The sequence below is a fragment of the Leptidea sinapis genome, chromosome 37 (assembly GCF_905404315.1).
Source record: "Leptidea sinapis chromosome 37, ilLepSina1.1, whole genome shotgun sequence".
Taxonomy (NCBI): domain Eukaryota; kingdom Metazoa; phylum Arthropoda; class Insecta; order Lepidoptera; family Pieridae; genus Leptidea; species Leptidea sinapis.
This window is the reverse complement of record NC_066301.1, coordinates 829,725-851,913: the sequence shown is the minus strand read 5'-3', so window position 1 is coordinate 851,913 and position 22,189 is coordinate 829,725. Positions and strand designations below refer to the sequence as shown.

The window sequence follows — 22,189 nt, the reverse complement described above, 5'->3', positions numbered from 1 at the left end:
CTTATCTGAGTTTAATACCATACCATTATAATGGCACCATAAAGTAATTCTCTCGAGATCTGATTGAAGTCTGGTACAGTCTTCAATTGAATTAATTTCTTTTAATATTTTCAAGTCATCGGCATAGAGATAAGGTTTTGATGATTTTATGGAATTGACGATATCGTTAATAAAAAAAATTGAAAAGTAGGGGCCCTAAATGAGAGCCCTGCGGTACACCAGATGTAATAAATTGAGGAGAGGAATTGAAGCCATTCACCTCCACAAAAAAGTAGCGACTAGACAAATATGATCTAAACCATTCCAAAAATATGTTGGATATACCATAAGCTGATAATTTGGCGATCAAGACACTATGACACACTCGATCAAAAGCCTTACTGAAGTCAGTATATACAACGTCGACCTGTTTCTGTGCATCCAGTAATTCGGTTATAGTTTCACAAAAATCTACGAGGTTGGTTGTTGTTGATCTTGAAGGTACAAAGCCATGTTGAACTTCATGTAAGAACAATTTGAAGTGATTTTGTAGAAAAGGACAAATTAAGGATTCTAAAATTTTGGCAAATGTGGACAAAATGGAGATTGGTCTATAGTTTTTAATTGATTCCTGATCGCCTGACTTATGTATGGGGACCACCTTGGCTGTTTTCCAATACAACGGAAAGCATCCCGTACTGAGAGATTTATTGTAATGAGAGGGGAACTGCCAACTGCTCAGCACATTCAACCACAAAAATTGAAGGAATTCCATCTGGCCCAGCTCCTTTATTTATATCCAGTGATTGCAGTTTTTTAAAATCATATTATCGTCAATCTGTGGTGGCATCAATAACGGACTATTATTCCTGACATTATAGAAATATTCAGAGTTTAGACAGTTATTATAAGGTTGTCCACTGTTATTTGTATAAATAGAGCCAAAATATGAAGAAAAAGCTCACAGATTTGGGTTACAGTTTAAACGAACATTGGTTAAATACTTGTTGTGGCATGATTTTAAATTATTATATTACTTTCTTTGTCTATGGTGTGCTCGGGGTAATACCGTGTGGTACCCGGTTTTGTACCATTATTAGATATTTTATTAAATGTTATTTTGAATGTTTTATTGTCACAGTTATTAAACAAAATGCCACGAAATTATAAAAGGGCGACTAAACGACAATCTTGGAGTGAAGAGGGTGTGAAAAAAGCTTTTTTAGAGGTAATAGAGTGAAAATTTGGCTATCGCATAACTTTCCGAAATCATTCTGTATCAATCAACACTTGAAGACAGAGTAAGAAAATGTAGAAAAAATAATAATAATGAAAATGCTGCTAAAAAAGGTCTAGGACGCTTAAAAACAATTTTTACAGACGACCAAAATTTAAAAATTTTATTTATCAGCACATAAATACCTTGAAGCTTAGTTGTTTGGACTTCCCTATAGAGATGTTCGTCAACTCGCATTTCAAATGGCTGAAAAAAATGGCTTAAATCATAATTTAACAAAGATAGCGGATTAGCTGGAATGGATTGGCTTTACGGATTTCTACGTCGTCGCCTGATTTGTCGTTACGCCTTCCTGAGCCTACTTCAGTTGCACGTGCGATAGGATTTAACAGGGTAAATGTCTCAGGGTAATGTAAGTTTTCCTCCCTACTATCTGAAATGCAAAAAAATACAATTTTAGACCAACCAATATGCATAATGTCGATGAAACAGGCATCACGACCGTCCTTAAAAAAAGGTCAAAAGTAATTGCTGTAAAAGGTAAAAGCATGTAAGCCTTATCTCTTCAACTGAAAGAGGCCAATTGATGAGCGCAGTTTTATGCATGTCTGCTGCTGGTGTCTACGTCCCACCCCTACTAATTTTTCCGAGAGTCCGAATGAAGGCTGAATTGTTAGATGGTGCACCGCCTGGGACTATTGATGTATGTCGTCGTAGTGGATGGATACAAAGCGAGATTTTTGTTCATTGGCTTGGTCACTTTATTGAAAGCATCAAACCCACTAAGAATAATCCTGTATTGCTTTTGCTTGATGAACAGGCCACGCATACCAAAAATCTTGCATTGATAGAAAAAGCACGAGCAAAAGGAGTCTTCACAGTTAGCTTTCCACCATACTGTACTCATCGTCTGCAACCCCTTAACGTTAGCTTCATGGGCGCACTAAGTACCTATTACAGTCAAGAAGTGTAGACATGGCTGCGTGATCATCCAGGTCGTGTTGTAACTCAATTTCTTCTTGCTTTTTTGGATTTCACATGCGAAAGCGGAGACTCTTCAAAATGCAATGAGTGATTTTTCTAAAACAGGTATTTATCCACTGACTCCGAATATCTTCTCTGATCATGATTTTATTTCTGCTGCTACAACAGATATTGATGTCAGATGACCCTGTGCCGAACTCTTCTGAAGCCTCCTGCAGCCACCAGGTAGCCCACAACCAAGCACATCCCAGGAATCGTAGTCTTTAGCTTTTTCGCCAGATGATATTTTACCTAAGCCTCATGTCACAAGAAAAATATTTACAAAAGCTCGTCGAGGTAAAACAGCTATTATTACTTCGTCACCTAATAATTTAGAACTAAAAGAAAATGCCAAAAAAAAAAATAAGAAAAATGTTCCTAAACTTAGAAATGACTTAGCGAATCCCAAAATCTCAAAAAAAAGAAGATTTCAGATGACATTTGCATTTATTGCACAGAAATATATGGCAACACTAGATCCAGTGACGTTTGACAAGCAAAAAATGGTCTCATGAAGCCTGTACAGGCTGGGAACCCGAAGAACTGGACCAATTCAAGTGCTTCAGATGTTAGGGGCAAAGTCGGGTATAAAACAAGAGGGTACCTAATACAGGCAAGGGGCAAGAGCGTAAAATACAAAGGTATAAGTATACATTTTTTTAATATTCATATTTGTTAAACAAGTGATCTCATTGTTTAACTTAAAAGAGCCATAGCCATAGCGTCCCGACGCTATGGGAAAGTGGGGTAAAATCGGGATTTTACCCCACTTTCCCCTGCATAATTTTGTTATTTTAAAGGGGTACTTACCTAAATACGATCTCTATCCATTTATGTTTGGATGTGCTGTGGACAGTTTTTCACTGAAACTTTGTCATTGCGTGGAGTTGTATTCACAGCACGGTCAAAGCACAACTGAACGATAACTCTGCCCAATAGACTCGTAGGCAGAGTTTTGCTTCAGACAATTTTGGAGCGTGATTGCGAGTCTAGTTATTTATTGTACGTCAATGCAGAGTTCCCGCTGACTAGACAATGGGATGACAACAAATAACACGAAGAATGTATCAGGCATCACCTACCTCGCGGATATTTAAGGGAAGGGAACGACCCGCCCCACGACGCCGCCACAACATTCCTTGAAACACTTAACTACAAGAGTACTGTCTGCCATATTTGAAGAGGTCAGAAACGAAATGTCTTTAAATGAATAAACATAATAATTTTCATTTAACTGTACATTTATTACTTAAATTAACAAATTTAAAACACAGACAAGATCTTCTTGTTCTCAAGCGGGTTATCACAGTTGTCTGCTCCCCTGCAGGCCAGCATGTGAGTCAAGGTCAGTTGGTACCAGTGTCGTACAGAAGGCAGCTGGTCTTCTATTATATTCTCTAATTCATACGGGTCTTTGGACAAGTCGTACATTTCCTTGAAGTTCTGAAAATGTATTGAAAAATGAATTATTACGTTGTAATTAGGAATCTATATAACACTAGCTTGTGACCGGTATACTTCACTTCACCTAAACAAATGCCAATATTAATACTTCATTTAAAATCTGCTTTTAAAATTACGAAATTTGTAGAAATTCGATTAGTATTTTGACTATTGGTTTTTCCCTGTTCTTGTAATGAAATAATGTCACAGCAGTTATAGCCACATGGAATGACATATTCCCAATCACCTCGCATCGTCGAGGGCAAGTATTCCCATTTATATCCACGGAACAGAAAAATCTAGTGGAAGTGGCATGTGGGCGTTAAGGCCTGGACACACCTGTCATACAGCCTTCCGATCCGACTACGGTCATACAGCGGGACGACTGTATGATATGGGAATAAACAATGGTTTGGAATGCAGTAGGTCTCACCTGTCCGACACGCGACCCGTCCTACTCCCACCCGTCTCCGATTCCGGTATCCCGTCATGCTCCGACATTGCAGACCATTCGTTTACTTGATGCGGGAAGGTTGTCGGTGGCAGTTTTTGTGTTAAATTCAGTGAAATGGCGGGTATAAAAGCGGAGGAGCTTATTGAAACTGTCCGAATGTTTCCAGCTCTCTATGATCAGGCACAAGAGCAATATAGAAACTCGGAGTACAAGGACATTATGTGGAAAAAAGTTGCGAAGAAACTAAATGTAGAAGGTAAAAACATTTGTATATTTAAACTAAGCTATTAAAATCTTGTCATAATAACAATATTTAAATCCACTTCCACTTCTAGGGAAGGGGTTTCCTGTTGGAATTGTGAATTAAAATAAATAAATTAATTAATTCCGAAAATATTCAAGGGATTTATTCGTTAGGAATATACCGGGTGTTTCAAAAGTCAGTTTACCGAGTTAAAACATAAAAATGTTAACAATGACCTTCACAGTTGATTTTATCATTGCTCAAAAACAGGTTGTGCAACATTAGTTACGAAAGCATTGTGTTTAATAAATCAGTTTACCTCAATTAGTTTGGTAAACTGACCTTTGAAACACCCGGTATTTATTCTTATCTATAGTAATTGACGAACGTAAGTGAGTCTATGATTAGAGAGTAGACTCGATCTGCATTTGGATTTTCTGTCTGTCTGTCTGTCTGTCCGTATGTCTGTCACGCGATACCGGCCGCAATTTTGAAGATATCGGCTTGAAATTTGGCAAATTTTTGCTATCTTTTGTACTTGTATTATTTCAATTTGTTTTCAATCACGATTGCTAAAATGTTTCAACATTCGCGCAATATATTCGCAACCGTTTCAACTGGCGATTTCGAGTAGACTGAGTGTCAAATCTCAAAAGAGCAGGAAGTGGGCATGACATGTGTGCTCACCCCTTTCCGATCCCGCACCGATCAGATTCTTTAAGCAATATCGGACCGGAGTCGGATCGGAAGGCTGCATGACAGGTGTGTCCAGGCCTTTACCCTGTCGCCTCTATTGTGTACAAAATATGTACCTACTCGAGGCTCAAGTGAGACCAGTCATTTGATGTCAAGTGAAGCATAATTATCTTTCACAAAAATATAAATATGTGTGGGCCTTATTGTGCCATTTTGACTGTAGAAATCATAGCCGCAATAAAAATATGTCCAACGAAGGGATTTCCTATCATCGGTAATCATAATTTTCCGATCTAAATACAGTTAATATTTTTTATGTGTTGTGCAATATATACAATTAAAAAAGAACCATAAAATTACGACGTATGATTCATTTACCTATACGTTTAATCGATGTAACTTATGTTAGAATCATTAATGTAAACAATAAAAATATCTTGCTACTCAACAAGTGCATGCATGTACAACATATCGATATAATTTTATCGAAAAAATTTTATCTTTATAAATTGTATTCAAGTATTGCTCTTTCCCATGCATCATGCGATAAGGGTGTAAGTAAACAAAATGTTAAAATATGCTTGTGGTAATTGTGTATACGAGAGACTACGATGAATTCACATTTGTACGGTCAACAGCATGTCGACTGTACATCACGTTTCGCGTATCAGCGTTTACGTCGCCTCGCGTTATTTCCTAAGTAATATTGTAACCAGTTCGCGACAAGCCGCCGATCGATTCGCGTGCTCATTACCATACCAACATTTTACCATTTTACCATATAGCATAAGTTAAGGTTTCAATATACCATTTGAGCCTAACTTGTGTTTTACTCTGTACGGAACCAAACCACCGTACATTGTGGTCCTTCGAGCCGGATCTGAACCAGCGACCTATGGATAATTGTGGTCCTTCGGCCTTTTGTTAACCAGTGACAAAATTTTTTTTTTTTAACCATTCCAAGGACATTGTGGTCCTTCGGCCTTTTGTTAACCAGTGACAAATTTTTTTTTTTAACCATTCCAAGGACATTGTGGTCCTTCGGCCTTTTGTTAACCAGTGACAAATTTTTTTTTTTTTAACCATTCCAAGGACATTGTGGTCCTTCGGCCTTTTGTTAACCAGTGACCAGAATTTTTTTTAACCATTCCAAGGACATTGTGGTCCTTCGGCCTTTTGTTAACCAGTGACCAGAATTTTTTTAACCATTTCGAGGACACAAAAACATTGTGATCCATCGTTCTATTAACCAGTACCATTAGTTAACCATTTTAACCAAAATTCGTCGCGTGTGTAGTGAACCAAATTAGTGTTGACCAAAGTGCTTGTGTGTGGAGTGTAACCAGTTCACCAGATCGGCGATACTACCAGCGACTACCAACGGGGAGACTGCTGAGGACACACCAGGTCACCACGTACCAGTCTTCAAGTAAGATCTTTCCTTTTTATCACTCACCACTCTTTACCACTCTCTTTTGACCCGTAACCATGGAGGCTCTATTAACCACCCAAAACCAGATTATGTCCGCGATTAACACGCAGTGTGTTAATTTCAAGAAGGACGGGCCAGAACGAAAGACACCCGCCTATATTGAAAAACGTCTCAACGCTTTAGACTCGTACTGGAGTGAATTCCAGACCAACCATACTAGGCTTTGTGCTGAGTTTGAAGACCCTAACCATCGCTACTTCGCGGAAAACCATTACCAGCGGACGAAAGATTTTTACCAGGAAGTTAGGAATATGATTTCTAATTACGTAACCAGCGATCCCAGCAAACCATTACTGAGACCTGCTACACCATTATCGCAGGGCTCAGATAGGCGCGATATTTTCTCTCCCGCTCAGGAGGGTCCCTCTTTTAGCTTCCCTGCACCAAAGCTATCGAACCAGGGCAACTCCAGTAGGGTCGAAGAAATGCTGCGAAAGCAGAAGAGCAACTTCAAGGCGCTATCCCGTACCATAGAGGCTGTCGACCTTGAAAGCTGCTCCGACCGCTGGGAGTTCGAAGATATTTTACGAACTATCCAATCAAGATGGTCGGTCATCGATTCTCTTCACTGGGACATCGACAGCGAAGGGCTGCTCGACAACGAAGAGTATGAGACAGCATTCGCTGAGATGGAGAAGAAATACAACACCATGAAGAAGGCAGTGAACAGACAGATGTGGTCGTCATCTTACAGGGAACGTTCAACCCCACAAATGGACATTCCCACCTTCAGCGGAAACTACCAAGATTGGATATGTTTTAAAGATTTATTCTCCGAAACAATTCACCATAATAAATCTTTACCAAATGCGCAGAAAATGCAATTCTTGAAAAGTAAGCTCCGTGGCGAGGCTGAAAAATTAGTTCACCATTTACGCATCAATTCTGAAAACTACGAAGTATGCTGGGACATATTAAACCAACGTTACCATAATACTAGGTTAATATTTAATTCTCACATACAATTGTTACTAACCATGCCTACGATTCAACATCAATCTGCAGCGGTCATCAAAAGGTTACATGACACCACCAACGAGTGTCTTAACTCTATAAAAGCAATGGGCATCGACATTTCCAACTGGGACCCATTGATCGTCTATATTTTGTGCCAAAAGTTAGATACTGAAACCCATAATGATTACATTGTGTCGCTTAAGAATCCAAAAGAATTGCCTACTTTGTTAGATTTTTTGAAATTTTTAGAAATTAAATTTACTTCGTTAGAAAGCTCTCGTCGTAAGCAGGACTTCAACAAATCAAATTCATCCCAGGTACACCAAAACCAATACCAAAAACCATGGGCTGAAAAGCATACCAATAACCATTTACATAATTTTATGAACAGAAATTTTAAACCAAGACCAGCTGTAATAAACCACGTCAATACGAAACCAGTACATATTGCGCCACAACGGAAATGCATACTCTGTAAAACGTGTTGCCATGAATTGTTTAAATGCAAACAATTTCTAGAATCCGCACCGCTGAATCGACTTAAGGTCATTGAATCCAACAAATTATGTAAAAACTGTTTAATTAACCATTATGACAAGGAATGTTCTTCGGAAAAAACTTGCCGTTTTTGTAACCAGCAGCATAATACTCTTCTGCATAATGCTCTTGTCACTTTTGCACCATCTACTTCTAGAAATACCGAGATCGAAAATTCTCCTAGAAGATCCAATATATGCGTTACCAATGCCCCACAAGAAACCATGCCCAAATTATTAGCAACAGCTAAAGTTAATATTATGTCTATGGATGGCTGTCACCATACCATGCGAGCCCTCATAGACCCGTGCGCGGAGTCATCTCTCATTACAGAGAATGCCGCTCAACTTTTAGGCTTACCCAGGATTAAGCGCCACTGTGTGGTGGTCGGAGTAGGCGCAAAAGCCAACAATAGTAAGGGAGTCGCACAGCTTTCAGTGTCATCTCTTCATAATAATTTCACATTTAAAACGGAAGCCTATGTGATGAAGCATGTCGTCGGGAATTTACCACACGAAACATTAGAAAAACCAGCTTGGCCGTATTTACAAAAGTTACCACTCGCAGATCCAGAGTTTTATAAAAGTAGACCAATAGATTTAATTTTAAGCGTTGAAGTTTACGAATTAATTATTTTACCAGGTTTAATTCGTAATGGCACATCACTACCAATCGCGCAAAATACCAAGCTCGGTTGGATTCTTAGTGGTACCATAAAACCAAACCAAACATATTGCAACGTCGTCATGGTCGACTTGCAGGATATACAGCGGTTCTGGGAGATTGAAGATATCTCAGACAACTCTGTAAATATTACGGATGAAGATAACCATTGCCTTCATCATTATCAACAGCATACTACGCGCAAACCAGACGGACGTTATGTTGTACGGTTACCATTAAAACCAGAGATTACCGAAAAATTGGGTGAGTCTAAAACCAAAGCCGTAGCCCAATTTCGGCAATTAGAACGCAGATTTTGTAAAAATAAAATTATCGAACAGAACTACAAACAATTTATCCATGAATATATTAATTTAAACCATATGAAGAAATGTAATAGTAATCCGATACTTCAGTGCTATTTACCTCACCATTGTGTAATCAGAACGGATTCCACGACGACTGCCACGCGAGTTGTTTTTAATGCCTCAGCGAAAACTTCGACTGGACTTTCGTTGAATGACCTTATGTACTCTGGACCAAATTTACAAGAGGATTTGTTTACTCTCATATTAAAGTGGAGGCAGTACCAAATAGCCTTCACAGCCGATATAGAGAAGATGTTCAGATTTATAGATGTCCATGATGATGACCAGCCGCTCCAGAAGATCGTGTGGAGGGACTCTGAAAAGCAACCATTAGAAGAATACCAACTTACCACTGTCACATACGGCACCAAGGCCGCACCATTCCTAGCCATGATGACATTGAAACGTCTGGCTAAGGATGAAGGTCACCGTTACCCAGAAGCAGCAGAAGTTCTGGCTACCAGGCTCTACATGGATGACCTCCTCCATGGACATCATGACCTCCAGTCTGCAAGGAGGCTGATTTCCGACCTCATAAATCTCCTTAAGTTAGGTGGATTCAATCTAAGGAAGTGGTCGTCAAATCAACCAGATGTACTACCAGATAACCAGTTACCATGCGAAGACCAAGCATATGTTTTTAAATACCAGGAATCAACCAAGGCATTAGGACTTAAGTGGCATCCCGACGAAGATTATTTCACTTTTCAATTGAATTCCGAACCAGTCAGTAAACTCACCAAAAGAAGTTTACTCTCGAATATATCGAAGATATTTGATCCGCTTGGATGGCTTTCACCAGTTACCACCAAGTTGAAACTACTCTTCCAGGAAGTATGGCTCTTAAATCTTCTGTGGGACGACGAATTACCAGCTGACATCAACACAAAATGGAAAACCATAGAGGCTGACATCACGAAAATTAGCCATATTACCATACCAAGGTGGTTGCAGTCTTCTAAGAACGACACCATTGAATTACATGGGTTTTGTGATTCATCACAAAATGCCTACGCTTGTGTTGTATACTGCAGAGTCAACAATATTACCAGCAACCAGTCTTCTGTAGTATTAGTAGCTTCGAAGTCTCGTCTCGTACCTGTAAAGAAAAATGTATCGTTACCTAGATTAGAGTTATGTGCAGCGGTTCTACTTACCAAGGTCATGAAGATCACCTGTAAATGCCTATCAGATTACAACATCAAAATCTACGGTTGGTCTGATTCGACAGCTGTGTTAGGCTGGCTCAACGGCGACCCATGTAAATGGAAACCATTCGTCGCGAATAGGGTGAAGCAGGTCATTGACATTATACCATCGAGTAGCTGGCATTATGTGTCAACAAAGGACAACCCAGCTGACTGCGCAAGTAGAGGCATTACCACAGAACAGCTGATTAACCATTCCATGTGGTGGATAGGTCCCCACTGGCTAAGATCGTTTGAAGAGTCCAAATGAACCAATAAATTATATACAACCTGCGAAGAGCTTAAAAAACCATTATTAAATATAAATGTAAACACAATTAAATATCAAAACAAGGTTATAGATAGTATAATTAGCAGATACAGCGATTTTACGCGAGCTTCAAGAGTGCTTGCGTGGGTGTTACGTTTTACACCTAAGTCATTTAATACTAATAAAACAAACTACTTAACTATATTAGAAATAAGAAAAGCTAAAAACTTAATTATAAGGCATATACAACAAGTAGAATTTTTAGAAGATATACAATATATTAAAAACCATAACCAACCTAACCCTAAGAGTAAATTATTAAAATTGAAACCATTTATTGATAACCAGGGGCTCTTGAGGGTTGGGGGGCGATTGACCAACGCCAAAATAGAAGATAGTATGAAACATCCGTGTATTTTACCACATAACCATTTGCTTACTGACATGATTATTGACCACGCGCATAAGATGACCTTTCATGGGGGTCCCCGGTTAACCCTTGCTTGGCTGCGTCAAGAATATTGGATCCTGGGAGGAAACAATGCTGTAAAGAAGAGGCTACGGAGATGTGTGCTATGTAGAAGGCACGACCCCCTGAAACACGACCAGTTGATGGGAGACTTACCACCTGCAAGAATCAACAGGACCCGCCCCTTTTACCATTTGGGGGTTGATTTTACTGGTTTTGTTGACGTCAAGTCTGCGAAGGGTAGATCAGTGAGATGTACCAAAGGATATGTCGCCGTCTTCGTGTGTATGGCGACCAAGGCTGTACATTTGGAGTTGGTCTCTGATCTCACCGCCTCAGCATTTTTGGCAGCCCTCAGAAGACTTGCGGCCAGGAGAGGATCGCCCGGTCACATTTACAGTGACAACGGGACGAACTTTATAAAAGCAAATAGAGTTTTGCAAGAGGAGATTGTTAACTTGAAAACCATATTGAATGCCCAGTTTTATGCAGAAATAGCTGAAATGTCGATAGAATGGCACTTCAACGCACCATCTTGGCCAAGCGCAGGCGGTCTCTGGGAGGCTGCAGTGAAGAGCTTGAAATACCACCTGAAGCGAGTAATAGGAGAACAAAAACTCACCTACGAGGAGTTCTCTACTCTTCTAGCTCAGCTAGAAGGATGCCTTAACTCCAGACCTCTGTGCCCGCTGAGTGAAGACGTCGAAGACTTAGATTGTTTGACCCCTTCTCATTTTCTGTCCAGTGGACCAACATTGACCATTGTTGAGTCAGAACACGACTTACGAACCAGATGGCAGTTAGTGCAGAAGATTTACCAAGATGTGTGGAAGAGATGGAGAGCGGAGTACCTCACACAGTTGAACGCTAGGTCCAAGTGGCGACGTTCACAACCAAATTTAAATGTTGGCGGCATTGTAATTATACACGATGCTAACCTGCCACCGGGTAAATGGGCTCTCGGTCGAATCGTGCAGCTACATCCGGGGCAAGATGGGCTAGTTCGAGTAGTCTCTGTTAAAACCAAAAATGGCATTATGAAGCGACCAGTAGTCAAACTATCTCTTTTACCTATTAACCACTCCAACGACGAAGACAGTAACCAAATTCATGAAACCACTGACCATAACCAGCCGAAACACCAGTCGAACGACGATTTACCAAAACCAAAGCGACGAGCTAGAAGAGGAATTGTTAATTTATTTACCATGGCACTTATGTTGTTTACCTTTTTATTTTCACCAGCCACGTGTGCATACAACGCTATAAACTTCAACGACAGTCAAAGTTTATATTTAGATAAAATATCAACCATGCGACTAGTTCAGGACGAATGGAAACTAGTTGTATACTACGATTTAAAACCATATTGGCAAGGCAGTAAATTGTTATCCAAATATATTGATCATATGGAATATATTTGCAAGGAATCGTCAGTCAGAAACCATTGTGAATCTATTTTAATACAATTACAGCACAGTTATACAGAGTTATCGCATTACAATAACATTCTGTCGACGCAGCAGTTCCCACGCGGGCACGCGCGGCGCAGGCGCGGCCTTATCAACGCTGTGGGTAATGTTGCACACGCGCTGTTCGGTGTACTCGATGACCAATTCGCTAAGCAGTATATTCAGGACATCGATTTAATTAGGGAAAACCAAAACCATCTTGCTGCTCTATGGAAAAACCAGACTTCCGTAATAGAAGCAGAATATAATGTATTGAAGAGGATGCAAGGCTCAATTGACAAACAATATAAAATATTTACTCATTACCTTAACCAGTTAAAGAACGCTACCAATGATGTCAAGAGTCAATTGAAAGACGTGGAAAACAATAATGAATTTTTATTATGCGCTATGGCAGCTAACAGCTTGGAGTCGAATTTGAAGAATGTGCAGGATGTTCTTTTAGATACTGTTTCGGAGGTGTACTTTGGGAAGTTCAACATACATCTTTTGAAACCCGACCAGCTTCTAGAAGAATTAAATATTATTTCCGGAAGATTGTCCAACGATTTAAGTTTACCAATAGAGAACACGCATACAGAATTAACCAAAATGTACCATTTACTCAAGGTCAGAGCGAAAATGCTAAATGACTATTTTATTTTTGAAATTAGAATACCATTAGTGAGTAGAGACCATTACCAAGTATATAAAATTTATCCTGTACCAAGACGGAACGGCAAAACCATGGTCACCCTAGTTCCAGTTTCGGATTACATTGCGATCAACTTACGAAGAGACTCATTTATGACCATATCACACTTAGAATTAAATAATTGTCTTCATTTAGATACTGAGACACAACTTTGTCCTTTGGAAAAACCAATTTCTCATATGAGTCATGATGACGTCATGTGCTCCAAAGACCAGGAGACGAAGCAGTGCAGAACCAAAACTGCCAAATGTCTAGATTGGTGGTCTCAGCTAAGCGAGGTCAATACATACTTTTTCTTTTGCTGCGACTCGTATCCAGTACGTATCATCTGTGGAGAGCAAATGTTTTCCAATCATCTTAATAATAGCGGCATTATTAGGTTGGGTCCAGATTGTGTTCTGAAAGGACAAGACATTACCATTTATGCTCGGAGGCTTCAGAACAATACATTAACCATACAGACGGATATACCAGCTATAGACATTCACCCCATCAACCACATCTTTAACCAGAATAAGACGTTCGTGTCGCTGATTTCGGAGCCAGCATCAGTGATGGGTGGTTACGATCAGGAGCTAGATGATATAGGCGCAAAAATAAAACAAATGAATTCAGAGAGTGGTCTAAAGGGTGGTATATCTTATCACGACGTTCACCACTACGTCGCGATATACGTGGTGGCGGGTGTGCTGGTGGCCGGGGCCGCCGCGTACGCCGTGCGGCGGTGGTGCCCGCGCCGCAGCCGACGCCAGGACTCCAGCGCGCCGCCCGCGCCGGCAGCCGCTGGCGCAGGGCCAGCCGCGTCGCACCCGCCGCGCCCTGAGCCGCGGGGTCTGACGAACGCAGCGTTTGTGTATAGTGTTAGTGACCAGTGTGTAAGTGTAGTTAACCACGGGCAATCTAGTGCTAGTAAAAATAGTGATAAGTGTAGTGATGAAGTGAAAGACCAATCCACTTCTCCTGTAGTGCATAGGCATAATTTTAGTGATTACTGTGGCTAGAGACATTAAGGTTACCATTAGATAATGCAAATTTGTTTATCACCTTGTCTCACGTCACTCGCTAACCATAACCATTTCTTTTTTGTACCATCTTCACCACCACTCTTTCTTCTCTCGCGGTGGCAGCATGTACGGTCAACAGCATGTCGACTGTACATCACGTTTCGCGTATCAGCGTTTACGTCGCCTCGCGTTATTTCCTAAGTAATATTGTAACCAGTTCGCGACAAGCCGCCGATCGATTCGCGTGCTCATTACCATACCAACATTTTACCATTTTACCATATAGCATAAGTTAAGGTTTCAATATACCATTTGAGCCTAACTTGTGTTTTACTCTGTACGGAACCAAACCACCGTACAACATTAATAGTTTTAATTGTCTCTTAGCAGCAAATTATTATTTAACAAATATGTGTAAGATTCCAGTTAAATAAAATAAGCGTTATTAAATATTTTAAATATAGACAAACAATTGTTTTTAATTAAATTTAATGTTTGGCATATATTGAGGTTCCACTGATATGGTTGAGTCGAGGTGGTGTACAAGAAAAATCCCACCACATCATGGAGTAGAGGAAATACGTCTTAGAATTGTAAAAAACAGATGGAAAACCATGAATTCTGGGAATGTTTGCCATCATTGTAACATATTATGTACATCATAATATAAAATATCATATATCATAAGACTAACAAGATTATTAATACATTAAGTACTTATAGCTTCTCTTTTTAATAATCATTCGTTACTGATTGTTTTGGAAACTTTCTTTCCGCTTGCGCATTATGTATGGAAGCAGTTTATAAAATCTCGTCTTACTGGCCTCTGGGTTTATACAGAATAACGATGAATACTTATAAAAAAAACTATGTTTTATGCGAGTATTGCTTAAATATTTCGATATTGTAACTTTCCAAGCCTATTTGTGTACGCTGTCTTGATTTTATTTGAATAATTGAGCTAAATATCGATCATCCTTAATAAATAAAATCCTCCTTCTCCTCCATAAATAAAACTATACCTAAGAAAAATATTGGCCTATTACTATTTTAGCTTTCGACGTACTTTATCGGTAATAAACTTTATCAACCCTGATTCACTAACTTATCGGTATGTTTATTCAATTTCGTACAACACTAGGTCGTACAACACTAGGCACGACAGAAATCAAATCTATGGTTATAGAATTCCTATTACTTCAAGTTTTTATATGTTATTTTTCGCAATTTAAGAAAAAGTTCTGAGGTTGTCATAATCACTTTAAGAATAGGAGATTAGTGTAATTGTAATAAGTTCGAAATTGATGTAAATAAATTTGTAGTTATGTCTTTTCGGGATTGTGAATTTAGGCCTATCATAAAGCCGGAATTAAGTGTGTGTATTACATATATAATAGATAAATGTGGGAGTTTGGCGACATCGGTTTCGTTGTAAAATGACATGATGCCACTTTACTAGTTTTTTCTGTTCGGTGGTTATATCCCCGGGATTAACGCAGACCGTCACTGACAACGATGGTCGATCACCCGATGATTACGGTCGAACTGTCACAACAAAACTGAAAACAATGGGTTTCATTGTCGACAACAGTTGAAATGTTCCACATTAGACACTTATTGAAGTTTAAACTCCTTGGATGTGCCTGCCTTATCACCGGACAAATTACATCCAAAGGTTGGCTCCGTAGTAATCGTGCTTCGAAACATAAACCAACCAAAAATGTGCAACGGAACACATTTGGTGGTAAGTAAATTTATGAACAATGTGATTTACACGACGATAGTCAAAGGAACATTCGAAGGTGACGAGCTTCTCATTCCGAGGATCCTGATGATCCCACCCGATGTGCTGTTTCAGTTTAAACCACTTCAATTTTCGATCCGTCTTGCATTCGCCATGACCATTAACAAATCTCAAGGCCAATCCATGAAAGTTGGTGGTCTGGATCTAGAAAATCCATTTCCTATGGTCAAATATGTGTAGCATGTTCACAGGTTGGATGGTCATCCAACCTGTGAACATGACAACATGACAACAACATGAACCTGTGAACAAATAACGCAGACGGTCGTCTGCGTTATTTGTTCTTGCGCCTAATAATAAAATGGTGAACGTCTTATATCACAAGGTGCTTCACTGAATAGTGCAACCTATGCACCAAAATACATAGGCAATAAAGAATCATTAACGAACTTGATTTTTTTCATTTCCTTATATTTAAGTATTGTCACAAAAAAATTGAAATTATTTAAATCCAAAATTTGCTCATTTATTGTGTCCAAGGCGGAACCATGTTGGGCGGGTCAGCTATTATACTAGTTATTAAGAAATTGATTCATGAGGCACACATACCTTATCATCTGAGAACGCACAATACTTCTTATCGATCCTCCTTGAGATATGTCTCAGACACGCGAACGTGTTGTTCTTTGCGTCCTGACACTTACAATCATACTGAGGATAACATTGCTGTAAAAATAAAATTAATTATAAATAAGCAACGTTTTTACGAATTTTGTACACGAAAGGTTACCGGCATACCTTGACATTTATAAACTTACAAAAACCGAAATAAAACGTGTTTTAACCAAAACTCTATAGTCACTAAACTATGACGAAACTGAAAACCTCTTACGACCAATTCACACACACACACACACACACACGTTTTTACTTTGTTTTCTTTCTTTAAAATTTAATTAATGTTTAGTGTCTTACACCCACACCTAGTACATGCCCCTGTACTGTGTGTTAAGATAAAAGTATTTTTATTTTATTGAGTGTGTATAAATGTTACTACAACAGCAAACAATAAAAACCAAGATGGTCTATTTTAAATAAAAAAAAACTTGTTTTAAAATGTACAGATGTGTAATATCTTGTACGATCCCATTAGCCCAGTAAATTTCACTAGGTACGGCGCACTTTAAACCGAAACATAAAGATTCTTCCACATGACTGCTTCTGGAACCCACGTAGCCAGCAGCCTGTGCCAATAAACCTACAGTTAGAAGCCTCCCTCCACCTCGCTCGAAGTTTCGAATGGTATTCGTTTGTGATTAAACTGAACCAAATTCAGGAACAGGTATATCAGTTGTTCTCAAAGAGTATGAAAAAAATTATTTCTACGTAAATGCTTCATAAGAGTATTTGTATTATCAGAATTGCTTGGTTTGAGAATATGAGTCTAATGTGATATACAGTCGAGGTCCATTTGCCACGGTATTAACATAATGAGCTAGCTTCCGCTTCTTATTGTTAATACTCTTGACCTCCTATCAGTATATCTCCGACCTCATACTCAAATGTAGATACACAGCTAGAACAACAACACTTTCATATTCGTTTTATAACTTTTTCATCAACACTCGTCCATCCTCTATACGGGTTGAACCCACCACAACATTATTTCTCCTGAGCGTATGTAGAACCAACCTCACATTAATGATAGTGCAGTAATGGATTAATATATAATACTGTTGTCTAAACAAATCATTGTAAGTGTGGACTGATTGTGGATGTATTTCTCTGCTGAAGAGTCAATAGTCCACATCAGCCTGTAACACATAGCTGTGACCTCTGAACGCAAGGAGAATCTCTTAACTGTAAGATAGTATCATGGCTGTCCTGCAGTTCTCAGAAAATTTCTGTGCTTCTCGTTGGTGCTTTGCTGACTAAATGCAGGAATAAGAAAGTCTGAATGCACGAAAAAGTAGTCAACATTACATTACCACATAAACATTTGTAACATGTGTGCTTCACGCTGACTGCTCCTCTAATTACACTACTTGTAAATCACTTCTCAAACTAACAACCACATGAAACAAAGTGATTTACTCACGGCCAAATTATGATAATCATATGTCCAGGGACACGTCGGGTCCACCGTGCCATCTCTACTTTCTCCATAATACTCCACAAGCATCTTCCTTTCTATATTCCTATCTTCTGCAAATTTGATCGGCCTCCCGTCCATAGATTTGGTTGCAGCGAGTCCAGCTAACTCCAGGATGGTTGGTGCCAGGTCAGTGTTTAATACAGGTTGGTTGTCAGTTGAGTTTTTCTGGATGTTTGGACCCCGGATCAGCAGTGGTACTTTTATATCAGCTTCGTAAGGCTGACGTTTGTCGTACACTTGTGAAAATTGGCCTGTATTTAAATGTAATTAGCATTGTGCGTTTATAAGATGACGAGAGATGATGAACATAATATTTATATCTAAAGTCCAGTTATTAACAATACTTAATAGTAAGTATGAAAACCACATATAGGACCTATAGAACGTCTATATATATATCACCGCCGCCCATAATTTCTTGCAACCCCAGAGGAATCACAGGAGCGTTGCTGGTTTAGAAAATTGCATGCGCATTTTTTGAAGGTAGCCATGTCATATAGTCCTGGAAACACCGCACAAGGTTGTATGTGGAAGAAAGTTCCTTGAAAGCCGGCCTGTGGAGGAACGCCACACATACAGATGGGGGAATGATACCATTTTTTATATTCCTGATTTAAGTTTGCCGAAATGTATGCCTTGAAGTGGTCTGATCATCAAACCACCACACAACATATATAACTTGAGGTGTCCATGTTTTTAACATAAAATATTTGTTGTTGATATCAAAGAAGAGGAGTAAGTCTGTATTGTTACTCGTTATATTGAGTAACAAAACAGACTTATATAATACTATTATTTATAAATAGTATTTTTCACAAAATTATGTTCCTTCATGAAAAATGTATGTATGTAAATGATTTGGAAAAAATTTAGTGATCTCCTTTTGTAGTAATCCAGCAGGATCTTAAGTGGCAAGTCATAATGAGCTAAGAAAGTAAAAAAACATTACTCACCAATATGGTATCCATTATCTGAAGTATAAATGATGTAAGTGTCCTCTAATAGATTGTTGGTATCAAGTGCTTCCACAATATCAGCCACCATCTCGTCCACAGACAACAGAGTCTCCCAGCGGGATCTATATACTCTGTCCAACTCTCCCATCATATTCTGAGGTAGCGGGGAGGGGGGCATTGTGATCAGCCAATGTTTATCCTAAATCAATAAATATTTTTACTATTCATAATATGATAATCCCTAAGACAAAAACTATATGGAGACTAAGGCCCTTTTATGTATTTTAAAGGTAACAAAAAAAAGTTTATATCTGCCTACAAAGTACATAATATGTATTAATTTATCAGGTTATTAACTCATTATGTTTCTAACCAAAAACAGAGTTAATAAAATCTTAAGAACATTATGTATTTATAAAGCTTAACATACAACATTGATATGTTACGCACACAAACACGGTGTGTGTAACACACATGTGTATTAGTGGTACCTACTTAATAATTATAGATATGGAAGAGCGGGAGACCTTCTGACACAGGTTTTGTCAGGTAAAAGAAGGTCCCAACTAATTATAGTATTATGTACATAATACTTTTGGTCCCAATATAGAAATTTGAAATTGAATTTGGTTTACAAAATATGCTACATTACAAATGTAGTTGTATGTACCCTTCTAATGGGGAAAGAATTTCAATAAATATTATTCACTGCCCGCTTGAAAATTTTCAAAAATCGGGATTCGTGTTTTCATCAGATCTCGACGTTTTAAGTATGTATGTTTATGTATGTGTGTGTATGGATGTATGTAAACCTCTTATTATTGCCGTTTGAAAATACAAAACTAATGTTTTATTAAACTTTCTAACCGACTTCAAAAAAAATTTTTAACAAAAAAAACAACCGACTTCAAAAACACTATTCCAAAACAATAGATATAATATGCACTAAATAGTTATTTATGCAAATGTTGTGTAATAAGGGGTATTAAAACACGAATGTGGATTTATCTCACGAGGCGAATCCGAGTGTGATAATAGTAGGTATCACATGAGTGTTTTAATACCTAATTATCAACAGTTACATACAAGACTTTATCTACACCCAAAATATGTATCCTCTAAAAGATTCTGAAACAGTTAGCTTACTGCTAACATTAAAACAGCCAGTCCTAGTAGTAATCTAATATCATCCATTACTGATTATGTACTAATAAACTAAGTATTAATGAAAGAATTATTTATTTTAGTAGTAATTTACATTTTGTATAGTGCAATAATTAAAATTTACTTGAATATTATGTTCTTTTGGAAATTAATCGCTCATTTTTTGTAAACAAAACAAAAATATCGAAGAAAAATGGCGGGGAATCAAATAACCTACTTTTTTTTAAGGCGCGCGACTTTCTGGTGGTGTGGAACGCGCGTAAACCAAAATGTTCTTTTTTTGAAATTCATACAGATCATCAGATGCCACGCATCGAGCAATAAGAATGTGGCTGTCTGTTAAAACTCTTTTAGCATGAAGGGAATGAAAAAAAAATAGGAGTGTTGTTATGAAATTCAGTAAGGTGACTGGGGGTAAGATAAAAAACGGGGAAAGATAAAAAAATACAATAACGCCAAATATCGAGGAATTCTTTTAATGCTGGCAATATCGTTGTGTACACCATTTTGTGTTGCCCCGCCCTGCAGTCTGCGTCAGTCGCTAAGTGAGAGCGCACGAGTGTTTTTTATCATTTTTCCGTAGGGACACATTTCCCGCGCAAAATTGAGTTTTTTGATCTTACCCCGCTTGCTGTATCTCCTTACATAGGTAAGTAACAAACATTTTGTTTTTATGTTCGTAATTAGATTTGAAATGTAATATGCTCTTTAATGTGTTTATTAGTATATTTAACGTATTTCAAGATTTATGGTGCCTTTCAAACTTTCCCCTGCAAAATTTAACGGGGTAAGATGATAATATAAAACTTTCCATCTTACCCCGTTTACGAAACTCCTACAAAAAGTCAGGGGTTCTCAACCTTAAAAACACGGTGGTATCCCTTTCAAAACGTCGTATCAAAAACTTTTATCATGGAATCAGTACATAATTCTATACTCTCTTCAGTCAAAACGCTTGTTGGTTTCAAAAAAAGTCAGTTGTTCTACTCGTATACATAAGTGCAATACTTACACGATGATAAAATGTATAATACACAGCTGATTTTGTTAAGCAGATGAAAAAATTCTACTTTGGGATGTCTAGAATTGTGTACCTACTGAATAAATGGTTAACGTTTTCATTTTGTTGTATTTAAATTTATATGTTCTATTCTAATCATCGTAAAACTACTGTGGTCACTTATTTAAACAAATTAGGTAATCCTACCGTCATGGTCTTGTTAATTTTCTGTAATAATTTCCTTTGGTAGGGAAATTATTTACGAGAATTTGCCTCGATAGTCGTCGCAAGCGTAGCTGCTGTGCATGAGGTCTTGGGTTTCATGCCAGGCTGTGTTTTTGATTTTCCATTATACATAAATATCAAAGAGAGGCCTTAATTTGCGATCAGTGAATCAACGATGGTATGGAACACTAAATATGCAATTTCAACTTGCATATAGATAACTTTTTATTTTTTGTTTTAGGATCAGCATGCCTCGTAACTATATAAGGAAATCGTTACGGGCAACTTGTTATACTCCTGAGGACTTGGCGATTGCAATACAGAGAGTGGGGAATAAAGAATTAACCATGTACGCAGCAGCTAAGTTATATAACATACCTGTCGCTACGCTGCACAATCGCTTACATAAAAAAACTGGAATAAAAAGCAGTACTCTAGGGCGTCCACCGGTTTTGCCTCTTGAAATAGAAACCCAATTGGCGAACGGACTTGCAGTGTTAGAAAAATGGGGATTTGGGTTATCAAGAAAGGAAGTGTTTTCACTTGTAAGGGAATTCGTTCATTTGAATGGGATATCAACACCATTTAATAGTGGAGTTCCAGGTCCAGATTGGTTTACAAACTTAAGAAAACGACATAGATTATCATTGAAAAAGGCTCAACCTATTGAGCATGTCAGACGAAAGAATACAGATCCGTTCATCGTGGGTGAATATTTTAGCCTATTGCAGGCTACTCTAAAGACGTTAGCTCTT

At 38.3% G+C, this 22,189-nt stretch overlaps 1 protein-coding gene across 1 annotated transcript in view; it reads right to left on the bottom strand.

The window, feature by feature from the left end:
* Positions 1–3,459: 3,459 nt before the first annotated feature.
* Positions 3,460–22,189, bottom strand: part of LOC126975680 (N-acetylglucosamine-6-sulfatase-like) — a 32,409-nt gene continuing 13,679 nt past the window's right edge. Inside the window, exons 7-10 of the mRNA XM_050823679.1 lie at positions 19,043–19,244; positions 18,033–18,340; positions 16,544–16,660; positions 3,460–3,682 (exon numbers count right to left, since the gene is read on the bottom strand). Coding sequence (XP_050679636.1) covers positions 3,503–3,682; positions 16,544–16,660; positions 18,033–18,340; positions 19,043–19,244 — 807 coding nt within the window. The 3' untranslated portion in view covers positions 3,460–3,502. The remainder of the gene's footprint in view (positions 3,683–16,543; positions 16,661–18,032; positions 18,341–19,042; positions 19,245–22,189) is intronic.